This window comes from Cataglyphis hispanica, chromosome 19 (genome assembly GCF_021464435.1).
Source record: "Cataglyphis hispanica isolate Lineage 1 chromosome 19, ULB_Chis1_1.0, whole genome shotgun sequence".
NCBI classification, from domain to species: domain Eukaryota; kingdom Metazoa; phylum Arthropoda; class Insecta; order Hymenoptera; family Formicidae; genus Cataglyphis; species Cataglyphis hispanica.
In genome coordinates, this window is record NC_065972.1 from 3428106 (window position 1) to 3448969 (window position 20864).

General features: G+C 36.4%; 2 protein-coding genes across 7 annotated transcripts in view; both read left to right on the plus strand.

Moving 5' to 3' along the window:
* The window catches only part of LOC126856535 (uncharacterized), a 32566-nt gene extending 23001 nt beyond the window's left edge, over window positions 1-9565 (plus strand). For all 5 annotated transcript variants that reach the window (XM_050605109.1, XM_050605111.1, XM_050605114.1 and 2 more), the window contains 4 exons: window positions 813-2781; window positions 4044-4294; window positions 5427-5849; window positions 6735-9565. In XM_050605109.1, coding sequence (XP_050461066.1) covers window positions 813-2781; window positions 4044-4294; window positions 5427-5849; window positions 6735-7934 — 3843 coding nt within the window. In that variant the 3' untranslated portion in view covers window positions 7935-9565. The remainder of the gene's footprint in view (window positions 1-812; window positions 2782-4043; window positions 4295-5426; window positions 5850-6734) is intronic.
* A 3148-nt stretch (window positions 9566-12713) lies between these two features.
* LOC126856553 (ral guanine nucleotide dissociation stimulator) overlaps window positions 12714-20864 on the plus strand; it is a 28544-nt gene continuing 20393 nt past the window's right edge. Inside the window, exon 1 of one of the 2 annotated variants that reach the window (XM_050605148.1) lies at window positions 12714-14160. Coding sequence is in view for 1 of the 2 variants with exons in the window: in XM_050605149.1 (XP_050461106.1) it covers window positions 14131-14160 (30 nt within the window). In the remaining variant the exon portion in view is untranslated. The remainder of the gene's footprint in view (window positions 14161-20864) is intronic. The other variant, XM_050605149.1, reaches the window with a different exon arrangement.

A 20864-nucleotide genomic window follows, 5' to 3' on the forward strand; every position in this document is an offset into this window, starting at 1 on the left:
TTGAAGATGAAGAGAAGAATGTATCGACGCAAAAAGATTTTGGAAAATTGATTCTTTTCTTTTCACATCGATGTATTGCGTTCCATTATCTTTCTGTTCGCTATCGTTCTCCTCTGGGTCTAGCAACGCTGCGCGATATCAGTGCGCGGATTATTGATTTCTCCATTCTCTCTCTCTCTCTCTCTCTCTCTCTCTCTCTCTCCGGCTTGCTTATGTTATTTTCAAATGGAAATGATAGAGCGCGATGATCGTTGATTATAATAACGGTGAAATCACTTATCTTCTCTCTCTCTCTCTCTTTCTCCAGAAGAAAGATAGGGGCGAGAAACCGTGGTTTCCGCGGTGAATGTAACGACCCAATTAATCTTTATATTTCATGTACGTTTATTTTATTTTAGCGCCTCAATTTTCTGTTGATACTATTCATTTTATTTCACGATATATGTTATTTTTATTTTATTTTAACATTTGCAGTATTTTTTCAAAGTTTTTCTTACTGCATTTATAAATATATATTTTTTGTGTTTTTGATATTTAATATTTCTAACACATTTAATACTTTTGTTTAATATATTTCTATGTTTTTTGATAAGGTAAACCTTCTCATTTATTTATTTATGTGACATATAATATAATATGTAACATTATTATTATTTTTACTTTATAGATAGGCCATTATTATTTAAAATTTACTTGAAAATTTTAATTATCTTGTGGAGAAAAAGGAGAAATTTTCTTTTGGAAAAGATTAATTATTATTTTTTCGTATAAAGAATCCTTTATCATTCTTGATCTGAATTTGTTGTTTACAGATGGAAAAGAAACACGAGATGGAATCGCCTTCGGCCCATCAGGACTGTCTCGTTGAGGCCCAAGAGGATTCCACCTCAGTGGAGCCTGAACCGGAAAGCGTATCATCACCAAGCAAGACGATGACGACGACAACGACGCCAGCAACAGAAGCTGAAGATGACGCGCGAGATTCTCGTGCGGATTTGGTGTGCGAGAGATTGGATGAAGGATCGGAAAACCAAGGATCTCGGGAAGGACAATTAAGTGATTATCCTTGCCTCCGGAAATTAGAGGAGGAGAAAGACATGGATCTAAAGTTGGAAAAGGAAACCAGTGAAAATGGAAAAAATTTAGATATTGATTTTAACGTGGAATCGACGACAGATTCTCTTCAGGAATCCGAGGAGACTTTGAAGAAGTCCGATTCTCAGAATTGTAATGTCGAGGATGAGGAGGAGGATAAGATCGAAAAGAAGAGGTCGATCGGGAGTGACTTTCTGCCAATCGGTGCTCAGGAAATCAGGAGAGTTGGCGTCGAGATCTCGGAGGAGGAGGCGACCCAAATGAGAAACGACGTCAGAAGGTTGTCGCCGGTATTAGTGAGCTTGCGAGAGAGAACCTTGGGCGAGGTTTTCTTGTCTTCTCAGTCCTGTCTCTTCGGGGACGAGGTTGACACTGGCAAGGCAGCGTCGCGAAGTAATGCCATCTCGCAAGAATTATTCGCGAAGGACGATTCTAGAATTCAGGATGCCCATCAGAGTGAAAAGCGGGATGTCAACGAGGAGGAAATGATCGTCAAGATCGACGTAGGTCTTCCAGATTGCGCAGACAGGAAACTGAATTATAAAGAAGAGGTGCTCAGCATCGACGTAGCTTCTTCGATTCCCTCTAGGCTCGAGAATTCAGATGAGACGAGTCAAAATGGTGTGGACGTGACTGCGAATATAAAGAGCTCATCCTGCACGCTGATCGAGAAGGAAACGACATTGAGTCCTGCACCATCGAGTCCCGTTCATCGACATTTAGCGATAGTGCTGAACCGCGTCAAGATGGGAGACGCAAACATCGACAAACTGACAAAAGAAAATGGCAACGACAGCATGTGGAACATCGACGAAAGTTCTCCATGTCCTAAAAAAAGAAGAAATTCCGTCGAAGAAGAGTGCGATTCGTCTTCGGAGATTTCGAAAATCAATGAGAGAAGCCCGAAGAAGCAACGGTTGCAAAGTAACGTCTCCCCGACGACAAGATCGAAGAAGTGCGAACTGATAGAGAATAATCAAAGTCCTGATCGCAATCTGATACTAAAAAAGTGCAAAGTGGTGCTGGAGCGAATCATGAAGAGCGAGATGGAACCATCTCAAGAGGAGGACTCCCACATTGAGGAACTCGAAGCGTTGAAAGAATCCGAAAGAGAGGAACTCGGACCCGTGGCGGTGATCGGCAAGCTGGAGGAGGACGAGGAGGTGGTGCTGACGAGCTCATCGTCCTCGGGTGAGAATAGCCGGGCGTTTAACGAACTGGATTCATTGGAGACGACGCCGAGTTCGCCGGAAGAAGGTGAGACGACGCCGGAAGAGACATCGGTTGACGTCGGCGCCGAGGGTGTCGACACCGAGACGGAAACTGAGACCGGCTCCGACGTGAGCTCGGAGGTGTCGCCCATGACAAACATCCGGGAACTACGCGACATGGCGTCCGATCATCAGCTGCCCTGCCCCGAAGAAGGACCGCTGTGCTGCGTTGAGGCGATGGCGCCGATCATGACGAGATTGGAGGCTGAACGGCCGGAAGCTTATACGGAAGATTCCGCCGAGAGTCTGACATTAGCTACCGGTACCAGAGACGAAGTCAGATCCGATGGGAGCGATTCCGGTCTAGGGAATGAAATTCCTGGTGATCCTGGACCGGCGCCCGCACCAGAAAGCGACTCGGAGACCTCTTTTCTTGACAGACTGCCGGACGATATCCTCTCTGACAAGGAGAAAGGTAAAAAGTGTTTCTTTCTTTAAATATCTCGAATTTAGAAGTTTTTCTAAAATTTTCAAGATTTCTTTTTTCATTTGGCTTTAATAAATATGTTTAGGTAGCAAATTTTTTATTTGTTCTCTTCTGATTTTAATTTGATGAAAATATCGAGAATAGATTTTAATTTAATGAAAATATCAAGAATAATTGATGACAATTGTAAACTAGTCGTTTAAATTTTTAGATGATTTAATTTTCAAACGTTTTCAAAATTGTTATAAATTTTGATGTTTTACATATTCTTTTAATCATCACTTTTTTTTATTAATTATATGAAATGTTGTATATCAAATTTTATTCTGTATTTAATTTTAAATACTTTATTTATTTCAATTTTCAATATTTTATTTATTCAGTGTCTGAACTGTTATTCTGTATGTATGAATGTCTTATTATTTATTCCTTTTATCACACAAAAAATTCTCTATTCTATTTTACTCTATAATTATATTCGATTTTTGAGCTAGTAACCAAAATTATATTTATTCAGTTTGTATTGTTATTCGTATGAAAAAAATATTTTATTATTTCTTTCTCTGTAAAAGATCATCGATGAAGATTGTAGAAAATTATTCTTTATTGCTAGTACACGATCTTTTAATTTAAACAAGTCAAAAAGATCATCAGTAGAGGTTGAATATTTCAGGAAAGATCTTTCTAAAAATTTGATCGTTTTGAAAAATCTTTCGAAAGTCTTTACACGTGCAAAAGTTTTAAATTTAACAAGAATTCTTCTTGCCACTCTAATCTCTCGCGCTGGTCGAAGATATCCAGCGAGTGAGAAGCGCGCAACTCGATAAGCTTTGCATCGATTGTCAATATACGATATACCGGGTGTCCCTAACGCAATATAAAACATAAAGTCATAAAAAATTAGTGTAAATAAAAAATTATTGTAAATCTTATTCGTTAAAAATGTCGATCGATCTATCTTAATCTCAGATTGATATATTTCCCCTTTTACAATAAGACTCTACTATATATATTTTTTGTTTTCATTAATTATTATTATTTTCATAAAACATTATTACCATTCCGAGAAAACTTTTTCATTGACAAGAATTTTGTTTTTGAAATTTCACATGATATATATATATATATATAATCGTAGAAATCGTCGGAAAAATCGCAATTTCTTAACAACGAATGCAATGAAGAAAAGTGATTGTGAGGCAGAATTCTGTATACGTGCCATTTTCCATGACACGATATATTTCTTTTAGGCGTGAATCAACTAGATGGCTTCGCATCGTCCTCGGGCACGCCTGAGACTCCGGGCCAGGCACCCCTGACGAGTTTCCGGGCACTTCCGGCCAAAAGCAATTTGAAGCGCAGGCTAACCGACTGCATGGAGGGCGATGAGTCGCGAAGCAACCCCGATGAGCCCGTGAAAAAGAAGCGCAACATCCAGTTCGATGCAGTGACAGTCTATTACTTCCCCAGGACGCAAGGCTTCACCTGCGTACCTTCCCAGGTGAGTCCTAAAACTGATCTTTCTTTCTCTCTCTCTTTTTTAACTTTTAAATAGCATTTTTATGCGTGTCTTCTCTTTTTATATTTTCTGTATCTCTTTTTCAAATGCCTTGTATTTCTAATTAGTTTACTAAACATTGTATCTAAATTTGTTGTATTTTTATTGCTTTGACAGACTAAAATGTATTTATTTATTTATTGTCAATTGCTTATTATTTGTTACTATTTATACATTTTTTATTTATCTCTTTCCTTAGTGCATAAATATCTAATTAATATATTTAATTAATAGAGAAAGATATTTCTTGTTTTTAATTATATTATCGTATTACAAATCAAAAGATTTTATTTACATCCCGGGAAATAAATAGCAAATGCTTAAAATAACAATTTAAAAAATTTTATTGCAAGAAACTTTAAATGCTTTAAAGTTTCTTGTAATAAAAAAACACATGATATAATTTGTAATATTATTTTAAGATACTACGCGAATATTGATCGCCGAATTTATATAAGGTTATCATATAAGATTATTAACATTATAAAAAAATCAATTTCTCTTTTTCTTTCAATCGCTTTCATGCGAGACATCTCCTCTTTAGATTTCTCCCTCCAACATCATTTATAATACCATTCAATCATAACATGATAATGCTCACCATTCAATTCGTATAAGACGTCATTCTCCTTTTTTTGTGTGCCATCATTTTACAATAAAATTTTATAGCATCGCGATACGATGTCTTTTATTGATTTCAGCCATAAGGGATTCCGTTAGCTGTACAAAAGTAAGCGAACGAATTTTCTCACTGATATGACATATCATGATACTATAATTCGTTTTATCATCAATAGTGTATTTATTTTTTGCTTTTATCACACACATTAATTTTTTTAATATTATTATTTCATTAAAATCATGTTTTAATTTGTGAGTCTATTATTATCAAAAGAAAAAAAAAATAAATAAATCTATAAATCTTTAAAGAAACCTTTCCATAAAAATGGAGATAAAAATCATTCGCAAAGTATGTACATAAAAAATATTTATAAAAATAATTTATATAATATTAATAAAAAAATATTTATATTATTACAATAATTCACGCGATCGATATTTTTTTTCATTTTAGGGCGGCAGCACTCTGGGTATGAGCGCCACCCACACGCACGCCGAGAGGTTCTCGTTGTCGGAGCACGCGGCCGAGCAGAGGCGAATCCATCGCGCGCATCTTGCGCAGCTGCGCTCCGAGCGCAACTGCGCGACCAGCTGCGTGACCGAGACGGCGTCGAGCTCGGAGGATCCGAGCGACGACACCGACGAGGAGCCCAGCGACACCGAGGAGCTCGACATTGACAGTTATTACTTTCTGCAACCGGTGCCGACGTGGCAGCGCCGGGTGATGCTGAGGAACGCCGGGGTGCGGAGGATAGACGCCGTGGAGAAAGACGAGTGCCGCGACATACGGGCCAGCAGGGAACACTGCGGATGCGGCTGCAAAGGATACTGCGATCCCGAAAGCTGTCCATGCAGCAGGGCCAGCGTCAAGTGTCAAGTAAGTCGCGCGGGAAACAATTGGAATTAATAATACCGTCTATTTTCTCGATCATTTTAATAAGAGATTCCATCGAGATCTGCGTGTAAGATTTAAAAAGTTGTAATGTGAAATGAAGAATTAAAGAGAAAATCTGACCTAGTTTCTTAAAAATTCCAGAGAAGTGTAGATTTAATTTTCTCTGCTTCGAGATTAATATTTTATGTGCAATTTGGATTTAATCTTTTAAAGTTCTTGTGAGAAACCACTGACTCTTCTAGAGTCTGATTAATCTTTCCATTTATTAATAAATTTAATTCAAATTAGTTTGACTAACAATGAAAAATCTAAGGATTAATAGATTAAATTGAAATTAATTTCTCAGCTTGAAAATTAACAGAGAACAGAAAAGACACAAAAGACAATATTATTTAAAAAGACTTAAAAGTGGATTAAAAATAATGAAAGAATAATTAATTAATTTTTATGTTAAGAAAAAATGTTTTGATGAAAAGACAATATATTGTAAATATCGTTAGAAAAAGAAATCGATTAATTTATTCAGTCGATTCAAAAAAGCTATATTATAAAACAACTATTTGTTTTGTAATTTGCAAAAAGTCAATTTAAAAAATATTCAATTATGTAGCTTAAAAAGTTTGCTAGATTAAAAATTGAAATTAAAAAATCATAAAATAATATTATAAGAAATTATTATTATAAAAAATATTATAACAGAACAATATATTATTATATTTATTAAATAATATTATAAGAGAACACATAAATAAAGCATGCAGAAAGCAGACAAAAATAGTAAAAAAGAAATCAATGAAGTTATCTTTATGATTCTAACGACTTACCGAAGTTCCTTAAATACTAATTTTAATACAATTTGATTTTCAGGTGGACCGCCCGGGTTTCCCTTGCGGCTGCACGCGAGACGGTTGCGCGAACAGTTCCGGTAGAATCGAATTTAATCCGGTGCGTGTGCGGACGCACTTTATTCACACGCTAATGCGCCTCGAGCTGGAGAAGAAGCAGCGCGAGGAAGAGGGCGGCGAGCACGCGGATCAGGTTGCGGACAATCAAAGGCAGGGCGGGAGGGGTAATGGCGGTTCCCTGAGAGACATCGATTCCCTGGGGATGGAGATCGCCGGAAGGAGCGGTGACGCTTGCGCGATCCCGGGTCCCGGGGGTGGAGGCGGATTCACGACCTTGCACTACGAGACGGGTCACGAGGGCGGCGTGGTGACAGCGAGCTGTCAGCCGGAAGTGCCCGGCACGAGGGAGGACAGTTTAGACCTGTACGCGATCAGGGACGATTGTTACGCGAGCGAGGACACGGTGGACGGCAGTCAGTCGGTCGCGGTACAGCGGAAGCTGCATCCCGAGTTCGGCCAGGCCTTTCAGAGTTTCTCGACGGGCGCGCAAAACAGCGGGGGCGGCGCCGGCGGTGGCATGAGCTTCCAGCAATCTTCATATCAGGATTACGTGAGTTCGCCGTACGCCAATCTACCGTCCACGTCGAGGGTCTCGCAATTCCAGCCGCCGCAATTCCAATCGTCACCCAATCCGGCCGCGTTCGCGCACTACGGACCCTACGGTGGCACCCAAGATGCCGCGAGTGCCGCTCTTCAGGGCAATTGCGCCCCGCAACTCCATCAAGTACCATCGGCACCACCACCGCCACCGGGTCAGCAGCAACAGCAGCAACAGCAACACTCGTCCTACGACGCGACGGTGTTCGCCCAGGACGAGGCTACGAGCACTGCGCAGTACACGAATCTCACTAATTCGGTACAGCCGATGAACGGGACGACGGTGGTGCAGCAGATGCAGGGCAAGCTCGAGTCATTCTCGGATCTGCTCAGCGGCAGGTACTCGTATTACGGCGAGATGCACGAGCCGCAGCAGCAGCATCACGGTACTTACGGCCCTCACGGGGGCGGCCACGCTGGTGCTACCGGCAAGATCGCGGAGATGGTAGTCGAACCCTGTCATCAGGTCGCCGGCGAGCAACAGTCCGAGAGCACGTCCGAGGATTGCGACGAGAACTTCGGCGAGATTATCAAAAAGTCCATGGTCGAGACCGTGTCCGCTTAAGAATAGAAAAATTCTCTCTCTCGCGCGCGGAAACAGATCCATTTGAATATCCGAATTCGCACCGGAAGTACGTATAAATAACTTTTTCACGCTCGAAAGTCTATTTTCTTCGAGCCCTTTGTTCAAGAAAGATTCATCCGAATAACGGACAGGAGTTCGTTCAAGTATACAGACGTATACTCCGGTCTATCCCGATGCATACCCACGGAAGGGTCCATTTCCGCCCGATTCCCTCGAAAGGTCTCAAGGATCTCAAGGACGATTTAAACGATTTAAGGAGGGAAAAATTTTTGAAACTCACCAATAATAAAGATAATAAAGATAACGGTGCCCTCCGGAGGGAGAAGAGAAAGGGGCCATAAAATCAGACTAACGAGGGGTTTCGAGAGAAAATCATTAGAGAATTTCGCGGCTACGACGTGTGCGTCCGCCCGGGATGGAGAGACTCGTAACGTCATCGTCGACATCCTCGTCGATCTCCAGAGAGATATCCCGCTGAATCCCTTGACTTTGCAAACTAAAGGATTTTTTTATTGCAATCGAGAATCGATTTTTGTTTGCGGTAAAAGCTACAAGGAAATCATCACAGATTGCGAATTCAAGTGATTCGTATCTCGGGTATCTCAGGTCGACGATGACGTGATCGAACGAGACGACGAAGATTTGAGCTCGCAACGTTCCGAAAGATTGACTCTTCGAGCTCTCGAGTTCTCGTCGAGAATCTTCAAGAGTGATCCGTAAGCAATGATGGGAAAATGATTTCAACGAGGTTGTGACCAAGAAATAACATGGGATCAGCTTATAGGTTGCAGTTTATAATATCTAACTTTAATACTTTAAGCGTAGGACCGGAAGCGGGTCTTTTTAAACACTAGCCTCGAATCGAAGGGGCTGCGGTTCACAGTTAATATCTATCTAGAGCGAATCTGCTAGCTCTAAATTCGAAAGAACCATTCTGGAATGTAGTTGAATTTTAATATTCAAATCATTTATTCAATGATATTTTATATAGAAGTTTAATATTTTTAATAGAATATTTTTTAATTTTATATAAAATTAATTCTTCATATTTTTATATATATTAAAATTTATATAATATTCTTATATAATATTTATATGTAGAGAAAAAAAATATATATATGTATAATTTATTCAATATATTTTATAACAAAAATTTATATCAAATAAAAAATTTTAATTAGATTATAAGATTTAGTAGATTAATTATTCTCAATTTCTTATATCCGAACTATACTTATAGCGTTGATAAATATTGTAAAAAGATTAAAATTTTGGAGTGCGCTGCATCTCTTGACGAAAACGACATTCCAGAATAATAAAAAAAAAAAAAATAAAAAAAAACAAAAAAAAACTGCGGATCTTTCAACTCGTTAGAGCAGCAAAATGTATCGTTCTAGAGCGATATTTCGAGACGATAAACGAGATACAACAGCGTTTGGCTGAGATCATCGTTCTTCAAAAACGGCGAACGCAACGACAAAGTAAAAACAAAAAAAAAGCACACGTATATACATGATGTATTCGTAGACGAGCGTGAAACGTGAGCGATTGTGATACTTGTGCATATAAAGAAAAAAAAAAAAACAAAAAAAAAAAACAAGGAAAAGAAATGTGTGCAGTCCGCCGGTCAAGTTCGTGAATTCAGGAACAAATTATATGCGAGACTTTTTTTACGCCGATCAATACAGAAATACTGCGAGTGATGTTTTAAATATGATTATCTCGACTGCGGATTTCGATTTTCTTTTCTCGCGAATATCCAATGTGAATTGATGGGCGAGGAAATCTGGAAAATCTCAAACGCGTCGAGCGCCTGAAAACAAATTTTTTTTCGGGTAAACGCATTTTTTTACGCGTGCGATTCTTTATATTTATAATTAAATATAATATAGGAAGAGAGGACGAGAGTATATACATATATACTTATATATATATATATATACAAAATTAAAATATATACATAATTGTTAATTCTTTATTTTTGTAAATGATTATTATTTCATTATCACCGGACCGATGATTCGATCAAGGGTCTAAAAATTAATTTGCTCTAGGAATCAAAATAAGTTAATCTTATATTTATACAGCATTGTCACATTTTGTTTTTCTGTAATTATTTAATCTGTAATTTTATCTGTAAGAATTTTTCTGTAATTATAATTATATATATATATATATATATATACAGCGATTATGTAGTAATTATATTTCTGTCATTTGGCGCTCGATAGATTTGAAATTTTTCATTTTGAATTGTCAATACACACATCACATGTACAATTGTAATTAACATTACAAATGTATATGTAATATATATACATATATATATATTAACATTTGTAATTAATTTTATGGTGCCTATGTAATTATACGACTTTGATCACGCGATCTTTTCTCTAAATAAAGAAGGCTTTTTTTTTCGAAAATGGATGAACGGATAAAAAATTTAACAAATACGACGAGATATAGAAGAAGGAGTTGTAGAAAAAGAAGGAAATTTTCGCGCTCGAGCTCAGCTTTTCGCAAAGAAACGTACGGTCGAAAGAGAAAAGCTCGCGAGGAGCACAACACAACATCATCATCATCACGCCGATTATTATCTTTTGCACGCCCATCATCCTCAATCGATCCAACCAATCAATCACCCCGTAGAAGATATTTCGAGAGAAACGGACCTCTCTTTAGCGCATCCCGGGACGTTGATCGCTGTGTCAACGATTAATTGAAGTACTATATATATATATATATATATATATATATATATATATATATATATATATATATAAGCGAGAATGTAAACGATACGACGATAGTATTAAATTTATACACGTCCACACATACACAAACGTATAGACAGAGACATGCATACATACACACATACAGAAGCCGGACGTGTCAACTTCTGCGTGTCAGCACCTTTCTTCTTCTTTTCTTCTTTGTTACCTTTTTCCTTTTCGCTCCATAATTGCGCTGTCATACCTTACTGTGTTCATCATCGATGATCGGTGCCTAATAAAACGAGCGAAAGGTAAAAATTGTTAAAGAAAAAATGGCGAAAAAAAGAAGAAAGAGAGAGGAGAAAGAGAGAGAGAGAGAAAAGTAAAGGGCAAAAGGTGCATGAGAGGCGAAGCGCGGAGGTTTTGTCGTCAAAAATGCAAAAGACATGTGACACGTCCGCGCGCATGGCATTGAGAAAAAAAAAAGGAATAAAGCATATAAAAATTATACACGTATGTAAGTAACTTTTAGAGTATTTGAGTAAAAAAGAGGCATACATAGTTGATAGCGTTTTATTAAATGTTGTGGAAAAACGTCTCATCTGTCTGTCGTCTAAATGTCTGTCGTCTAAGTGTCTTCTATCTTTATATCTTGACGCGCGTTTAAGCATTAAAAGCGGCTCCATCCCGACAAACTATTCTTTCTTTCAAGACAGAAAAAAAAATATGTCGATTTAAAAATTCAATTCAACAGAATTAAAAATTCTCTCTCCATTTGCAAGCTGCAAATTTTTATGACGTAAGTTTTGAGTGGAGCAGCCACCTTTTTAATGCTAAAAGCGCGACAGGAAGATCTATGTGTCTCACCATTTTACTGACAGAAACTCCTTCCTTTTTTTCAAAAAAGTTTTCGTCCTTCTTTCCCCTCATTCATCCCACCCATTCCCATTCCCAACATTTATGACAGATTTTTTTAGTAAGCTTTAGTTTTCTTCATATTTTTATAATCATTTTTAAATAATTTAAATTATTAAATTTCTTAAATACATTTATTAGTGCATATCATTATTTTTTAAAATATTAAATCAATTTAAATTATTATCATTATAATCTATTTAAAAAAGTAAAATATTAAAAATTATTCTAATATAGAATAAATAAAATTCGTGTAGAAAAAACGGGAGTAGAGACTTTGACAGAAAGAGAAATTTAGAGATCATCATATAATAATGCTTCATAATTTCGCGCGTGCCATATTTAAGATTATATTCTCTCAATGAACAATTCGAAAAATGGAAAGTCTATCATAGTTCTATTCTCTTCAGAAACCAGCAATGAAAATGGCAAAGCGATATAGCGATTCTAAACATGGCGCGTAAAGTCCCCTCTCTCTTCACGGCATCAACACAAACTTGAAACCTTGAACGAAGCCTCGGATATGATTAAACCGACAAGCTGGTAAACCACCGTCATTTGCGATACGGCAATTACAAAAATATCAAGAGCAATTTAAAGTAGAAATGAACAAGAGATTGGGTGTTCATATAATTTTTACAAAAAAACGAGTTACCTAAATTATAAAAATTTTATTTATTTTCTTTCCGAATTTTTCACACGCATAAAGGATGTTCCATTTGTCAACTTAAATTCCGCCAAAAATTGGTATCTCCTCGCTGTTTTGTTTCCGATATCAAATGGGATTTTAATAATTTTCAAGATTTTAATTATTTTATTAATTTGGCAACTTATAAGCATCAATATTAAATACCTAAGCAATAGAGAGCATAATAAAATATTCGTTAAATTAAAATCCCGCTCGGATTAGTTAAAAAAATGACACTTTTTTCAATTTTTTTTTTTTATTTTTTCCGAACGTAGGCGTGATTTTAGTCCATAAGCGTCGGGCCACGAGGTGCATCGATCCAGCGCTGAAAACACTCTCCTCGGCGGTAAAACGAGGGGACCACCGCCGTTACAACAAATGGCGGTACCGTCGTAACTTACCTCCTCTGTCCCTCCCCCACCCCGTGCGTCTCGTCTGGTGGGAAAAAGTTCGTCACACACCTCCGGCACATCTCCGGCGTGACGACGGTTAACCATACAGTCGCACAGCGAGATTCGACTCGCGAGGGAACCTCGACTCCTCACGGCTGGCGATTTTCCTGGCGCGTCGCGACTCGCGTGCCCTAGTCGCGTCCCCCCTTGGTTTTTCCTTTTGCAAGCTGAAGCGAGGGGAGTCCCCCCCGGTCTCCGATCCCCCGTACCGTACCGTACCGTTCCGATCGTTCTCGGGGAACGGCACTCGCTCAAGAGGAAGAGAGAGAGAGAGAGAGAGAGAGAGAGAAATCGCCGCCTGTTCATCCTCGCTTGCGTTTGCGAGCGATCTGCCTCGATACAGCGATCGTTCAACAAACGTATTGGAGTGAAATTTGGATCTCGAGGATTACTTGGTGCTGTGAAGTGAGTGAAGTTTCGAGGGGAAATTCGTTATGTCAAGGAGAGAAGAGAAGAGAGAGAGAGGGAAAGAAGAGCGACGACGTGCCCGAAGGTGTCGTTGACGTTTCATGTGTCAGTGTCCTCTCCTCGTCTCTCTCGCAACGCTATTCCCCATCTCGTTCTCAAGCTTCAAGTTTTCGTGAATTTTCCGTTCTCGAGGAAAGCGTTCTCCGAAGAAGAAGACTGTAGTACACGAAGACATATATTGGAATGCAGTGCAAATTATATTGCTAAAATCCAACGAAACCATATAATCGATACTACAGCCCTAGTAATCCTTTTCTTACCTGGCATAGGATATCCCTATCCGGCCACTATAATCCTATATCCCTAGATCCCTGTAATCTTTATTCAATTGCACAATCCGCGTTCTCCTTTCTAAATACACAATCATAATTCGAATATCAAGAATTATTCCGTAATCGTTATTCAACCATCATCTCCATTTTTTTTTCTTACTTACGTAAAATGCGTATTACGTTGTTATAGCCAATATTATTACCACAGTTATTTCATTCAAATAATATTTTCATAATCATCCCTCTTTTTTATTTATTTCTCTATTTTTTTCAATATCTCTGCCTTTTTTCCTCTTCATTGTTTTTGCTCCAAAAAAATTTCAAAGCCGACAATAATTTTTACAAATAGCTCTCGATTTCTCGATTACTCTTTAAAAAAGTCGGTAAGAATAAAAAGAAGAAGAAGAAGAAGAAGTTATTCTTCAAACATCATCCGGATCGTGAACGCGATGCCGGATGACAGATTAGACCGGGCGCGGCTGTCAAAGGCGGGATCCCTCGGGAACCACCTTCCCGTTCGGGAGGCAGAGCTCGACGCAGAATGACGAGTTCGTGTTGCTGTTGCCGGAAGCGAAGCCGCGAAGAGGAGCGACGAGCAACCCGGCGACGAAGACGACGAAGACGAGGAGCGAGTTCGGGGTCCTCTAGTGCCAGTGGAGGGCTATGAGCGCTGACAATGGGGACGAATCCTTGGTAATTATCATACCTTTCTCTTTTTTTGTTATCGCCCCCACGTTCCGTTCTCGCGGTTTAATGTCTCTGTTTCCCACGAATAAATTCCGCGCCGTTCATTTGTAGCTGTTTAATTAGATGTACATTAGATTTTTCGATTTTTATTGTAGATATTTATGTTAAATTCTCTAAGATACGAAAATACATTTCAATACAAATCTATTTCATTTTATTTCTTCTTCTTTTGTTCTCTTTTCATTTTGACACTTCGTCTGTACTATATCTTGTAATATATTTATAGTAATTCTTGTTTATTCAATTTTCTTGAAGTGGCTTCTAAGATATGAAAATGTATTCCAAGCCTATTCTGCTCAACTCTCTCTCTCTCTCTATCTCTGTCCGTTTCTCTTATTCCATCTCTCTTGCTATCGCGTGGAAGGATTGTGGTTGGATTTGAAAGCCCGTGCCTGACGTAACGCGGTCACGAACTGTGCATTTTCGTGGCCGGAGGTGCGACGCCTCAAGACGCGATCGATAGAAACTACAGCCCTCGAATTAATTCGTCATCGTTTTTCTATTTCGACACATATTTGCGTTGATAATTTTACCAATAAAATTTAATATAAAATTTTTTTAAATCTAATAATTATAAATTCGCACGTGTAACAAAATATATTTATTTTAATGAAAAGGTAATAATAATTATTTTTCTGCGTCTTTTATAAAAGAGGTTCTTAAATTATTTTTCTCTCTCTCTCTCTCTCTCTCTCTCTCTCTTTCAATTGTTTTATATCCAAAAAATATATTTAATTTTTTTTAAGCATCACTCTGTTAAAAACTACGTTTGAAAAAGGCATTACAAAATTTCTGATGCTCCAAAAATATTTGTAAAAAGTTTTTGAAGCACTAAAAATCCTGAAATGCTTTAGAAACTTAAAAATTGATAAGAATATTCTTTCAAAGTATTTATAGTTCTTTGTAAATTTCTTTAGAAAAAAATGCAGCTACAAAAAAATGCAAGTCAGCCTCAAATAATTAATTAATGTATATAAACTAAACAGAAAAACATTTCTTACAATTTTTAAATTCTTGACAGGATTTATGCGGAAGTTCTAAAATAAGGAGAACAGCTTTTAGAGAATTTAATTAATAAAAAATTTTATTATTATAGCTTGGTAATCAGGTGACAGTTAAACGGAATTAACATAAGAATTTGACAACACTTGACTGGCTCGGCTGATCGATTTCTACCTTCACTTCCGTCGTCGCTTTTCCAACGACATTTACATTTACGAGTCTTTCTGCATCACCTCGCACAACACACAATTTGTATCTTTATTACATCCGCTCGACGCAGTTGCACAAAATGTCTTCTCTATTTCGACGTTTCAACGTTTCGTAACGTTTTCGGGCGCAGTTTGCTTTCAGTCGAGATTGCGACAAAATCCTAAATCACAATCGCAATTTCGCAGTCACACGTCGCGCGTTTCCTCCCGTTCGTTACCGCGTGCCCTTATCAGTATTTTAAATGTCAAGGTTCGCAAAGCATAACTCGATGACTCTCTATTGGCGAAACGTTTCCGTAACGATGGCTCGATATCCGTACAATGTGTATGGAAAAATAAGAGTGATGTATTACCTTCCTCAAGACCGCTTGACATAAGACCTTGACATGTCATGCTTCCATGAATATCGACTTATCACAAATGCTTCGGCGCGAAACGTATCCGTATTGAGTGTAGCCCGTTCGTGTTTATGATAGATGCTCATCGTGGATCTCAACGACGTCGTTTTGCCTCGTTATCGTATCGAAAAATGGAAAGCTGCGTAAATACCAGGTGTATTTCGGATTGAGTGATTCCTTTCCAACGAAAACGTCAAATTATATGGATTTTAATTTTTAAGCGATTAAACGTGAAGAGATTTCCACGTAAATTGAGCCTTAAAAGTGATAAAAATATAACATTATCACCTCGAACAATTTCACGTAAATTTTTTTTTCCTAAAAAATTGTGGAGAAATTTCGACACACCTGTATATTATTTATATTATACAATATAAAGATTCAAATATTAAATATTTGTAACTTTTTAACGTGTCTAATTATTATTATTATTATTATTCAAATATTATTTGTATAATATATGTAATAAAAATTCCATCACAAATTTGTAATAAAAATTTGTGATGTAATATATTTGTAATAAAAATTGTAATATTTGTAATAAAAATTACAAATATTTAATATTTGAATAATATTATTATTATTCAAAAGATAGTACATCAATCAATTTTTAATTCTTAAAATTAAATAAATTAGATTAAATTGTGAATAGCATTTAATGAGACTTGAGGTGCGATTACATGTAATATATCCAAGATATTCGAACGCTCTCTTTCGTTCTTACAAAAGATCGATCTTCCATTTTCCGAGAATGTTTCGGCATCAAATCGGAAAAGCAGAGTGTTTCAATTTGGAAATCTCAGGACGGGGCCGGTTTATCCGCTCCGGCGAATCGCGTTTTGCGCTCTTGCTTGACGCTTACGGGAACGCAAAGTAATACGTGTCAAGTCTAACGAGGCGCGTCGCGGAATGTAACCAGAAGGTAGGCGAAGGAAAATGTGCGGCGAAAAATTAAGGTCGGATCGTATATGGTTCTGGAATGGAGCTTGGCGTTCCTCCAGAATGGTTGCGTGAAATTTTTCGAGAAACAAATATATATATATATATATATATATATTTGATTGATCCTATAATTACAAGCGCGTGTCTATAATTTTTTTATTATTTAGTATATTATTATTTCGTTGTAATATCTGGAAAATAAATTTTATATAAAATGGAAAAAATAGAGTAATAATATAATGTTGGAAATGTTCTCGTGTATACATAAGAGATTTTATCACAAGATTCTAGAAAAATTAAATAATATTATATTGGAAAATTATATTATAATTTTGTTTAAAAATATATTATATTATAAATTAAAATAATAACAGTATATTATACTATAAATTATGTATATTATTTTGGACAAAAAAAAATGTAATATAATATTCTGATCAAACTTTATCGTTTATCGCGTGTTACATTTTTGTAGAGAAACCGCCGCGATGGCGCGTACCACGATATCGGGGTACTTTCGCGATTTCGACGAGCGAAAAGAATCGCACGTTGTCTAGAGATGGAAGGAGCGTGAGTCGCGGAAAGGAAAAGAGATCCCTCTCGTTTCGTTGGCGCGAATTCAGAATGGATATCCGCCTTTCTCACGAGACGAGACGTGAGAAGATCGATTCGAGTATAAACTGGAACGTACGCATAGTTCCTGCACACCTTGTATCTTGTCCTCTCAATTGGAGCAATCATTCTATTCGCGCGGAGAAATATATTTCAAACCCAACGTCGTGCGGAGAAATGCCTTGTAACTGCGATCAACCTGCGAAGCGAGATCAACCAAGAATAAAACACAAAGGAGGATAGCTTTTATAATGGACCCGATAGAAAACCTAGCCCCGATCCGGGTATTTAGGTCCACTTAAAACGATTAACACGTTTTTCACATCCAAAGAAGGCCAAGTGATCTTCAATGCGATGATCGTGTCAGTTATTAAATGAGTCAAGCTTCTCTTTGAAGTTTGCACGACTAATTTAATCTTGTGCAGGCTTTATTTAAGTTGCAGCTGGAAACCGATTAGATACTCGACATTATTTTGCTTTAGATGTGTTTACGCTTATTAAAAACTTATACAATTATATATAGTTTATATAATAAAATTTATATATAATTAGTTTTATATAAAAGTTTTATATAATTTATATGAAAGTTATATAAAATTAAAGAAAATATAAAATATTTTTATCACAAAAAAATAATTATTACAATTAAATATATTATAAAACGATAAAAATGTTGAAAAAGTGTTTAAAAAAATAGATGTACTTGTTTTTTTAATATTTAAAAAAAAAACACATGGACAATACCGTATATTGGCGTGTTAAATATATGCAGAACGAACTGATGGAAACTTTCATTCTTTATTCGTCTAAAGTATTGTTGATTCTCTTGGCTGGAACTATTATTATACATACAAGCCGATCGTTTATACAAATGTCTGATCGTCAGCAGCTCTCGCCAGCATTCCGCGGAGCCCAATTGCTTGTTTGAATGCAACACATGTGGCGTACTTGTGCTTAATGTTGCAGCCCACGTAAGAAAACGTAACACACATTTCGAATACAATGTGTGTGTGTATGTACATACACACGCAAATATAAAATTAAAGAAGCTAATTAAATTATCATGTAAAAAATATTTTCGACATACGGGTCGTCGCGTGAGTCGTGCAAAATCTATTATAATTATGAGGTAAAGTTAAAAATATTAATTATATTTTCGCTCGATATATAATATTCTATTTTTAATTCTTTTTTTTTAATTTTATTTTAAATTTTTATTTTTTATTTCTATTTTTATTTTACTTAAACTATTTTAAGAATTAATTTTATTCTTATATCTTGCAAACAGAATTTTTTAATTGGAATAAAAATCAGATGTTAATAACATATTGATAATTAATATTTCCACAAAAATTAATTAATTAACTTTTTGTAATTTCAAAAGATTCAAAAATAGTAAATCTTTTCATATTTTGAGGAATAGAAAAATGTATGTCGATATTGCAAACATAAATTAAATTTTTAATTAATAATAATTAAATCTTGCAGTAACCGATCACATTTGCATATTCTTTGTACAAATTACAGATATATTATACGTATCCGTTATAAAACGGAATTTTGCGGCACAAAATACGATACTTTTCGACATGATTCCGACTGGATTAGCCGGAATTCAGCTTCATCCGGATTGAACTTTAACTTTGACTTGATATCGAGACCTGACCGACTTGAAACCGCTAACTGTTTCGATGAGTTCGACCTTGACTTCAATATATCGCTTCCGTCAGCGATTCTCGGGGAAAAACAGTCTCGTAATCGCGATAATGTCATCCTGTCTGACTACGCGCAACTTTAACCCCTGACTGTCCATTTCCATTTCTTATCTGTCATTCTCATGCAGACCATAATTTCATTCTTTGAAAAACTAAATATATAGCAAAAAAATACTTAAAAAAATCGAGCTTAATGTAATTATAATATATTATTGGAGAATTCTATTTTTATATATACATATATACATACAATACAAATTAATTGAATAATAAAATTGAATAATAAAATTCAAAAACATACGATAAGAAATGTTGAATGAAACGCAAATTAATAAGAATATTATTAAAAATTTAAAATAATATGTTTATATATTAAAAAATATAACAGCTTGGCGAAGATACGTTCACGCGTGAAAACGCGTGATTCTGAATCACGTTCTCCCACGAAATATTGCAACTCTTCAAGGTCTCTCGTTGAAAATAATCGCGATGATGATTTCGCGCATAGACGACGTATTAAAATGAGAGGTCCACGTGGGTTTCTTATGTAAATTCGCGGCTATTGTGTGTCGGTCGAATTGGATCGCTCGACCGCGAGACTTAATTGCATTCGCCGAGCTTAATTATCGCGGCGATCGTGTGTCTCTCATTGTGAGCAACGCGGACGAAAGTAAAACGACGAGAGCATCGAGTTCTCTCGAGTTTCTACACTTTCGCTAATCAAGCGAATTTTCCTGCCGTCTCGAATTGAATGGAACGAGAAATTGAACATTACGTCGCGAGTTTAATAGATTTCATTCGATCAAATCTCTATCTCTATCGATCGGATTTATCCATCATATGCTACACAAGTATATAAGTATCTTAATCACTGCGTATATAAATTTTATTGAACAAAATAAATATTAGAATTCTATGATAGTTTATGAGCGTATCTGTTCACATGTCATGCACGTGGTCTTTATATGTCAATGATTATTTATCGAATTAAATTTATTTTGATTTTTGAGTAACGGAATTTATTTATCAAACTCAACACGTGATAACGCGTAGGTAGACTGACTACCACTGATCGAGCACGTGGCATTCGTTTCCATTTGAAAACGCGAAGAGAATTCACTTCTATCTCTATGGTTATTACATATATAAATGCCAGAGTCTGGATTTTTTTCTTTCTCTTTCTCTGTCTCTCCTCTTCGAGCCTATGTTATTGTTGTGAACTTGAAAGCGCTTCTAGCATCAAGACATTTTATCATGTTTTTGTTTTTTTACACACACACACACACACACACACATTTTTCTAATGCAAAATAATTGCTAATATATTTAATATTTCTTTTAAGTTCGTTGAAATCTTTTTCTTTTTACTTTTACATATGAAAAGAAATACTGCTTTGCTCTTCTTTGATATTTTGCGATTATTTCAATATACGCTGAAGAAGATATTCTAGTCACGGGCCTAAACGAGTCCAGCAGCCATTTGTAAATATGTTAATCGTCTGGGGTCCATTCCCGAATCTAGAATTTCTTTAGCTTTTCGTTTGAGACACGCTTTCTATCTCTCCTGCTTATTATTAAAATAATCAGTTTATCAACGTCTCGAGGTAAACGAACGTTAATTCGCCGAGGGCGAAATTTTTACCAAAAATCCGGCAAGAGGTTCGCTGTTTTATAGATATTTGTAATATCAATTCTTTAGAATCTCTTTGAATATAAAATTATTAAAATTATGAAAGTAATACGGGAGAAAAATATAATTAATTATAAAAATA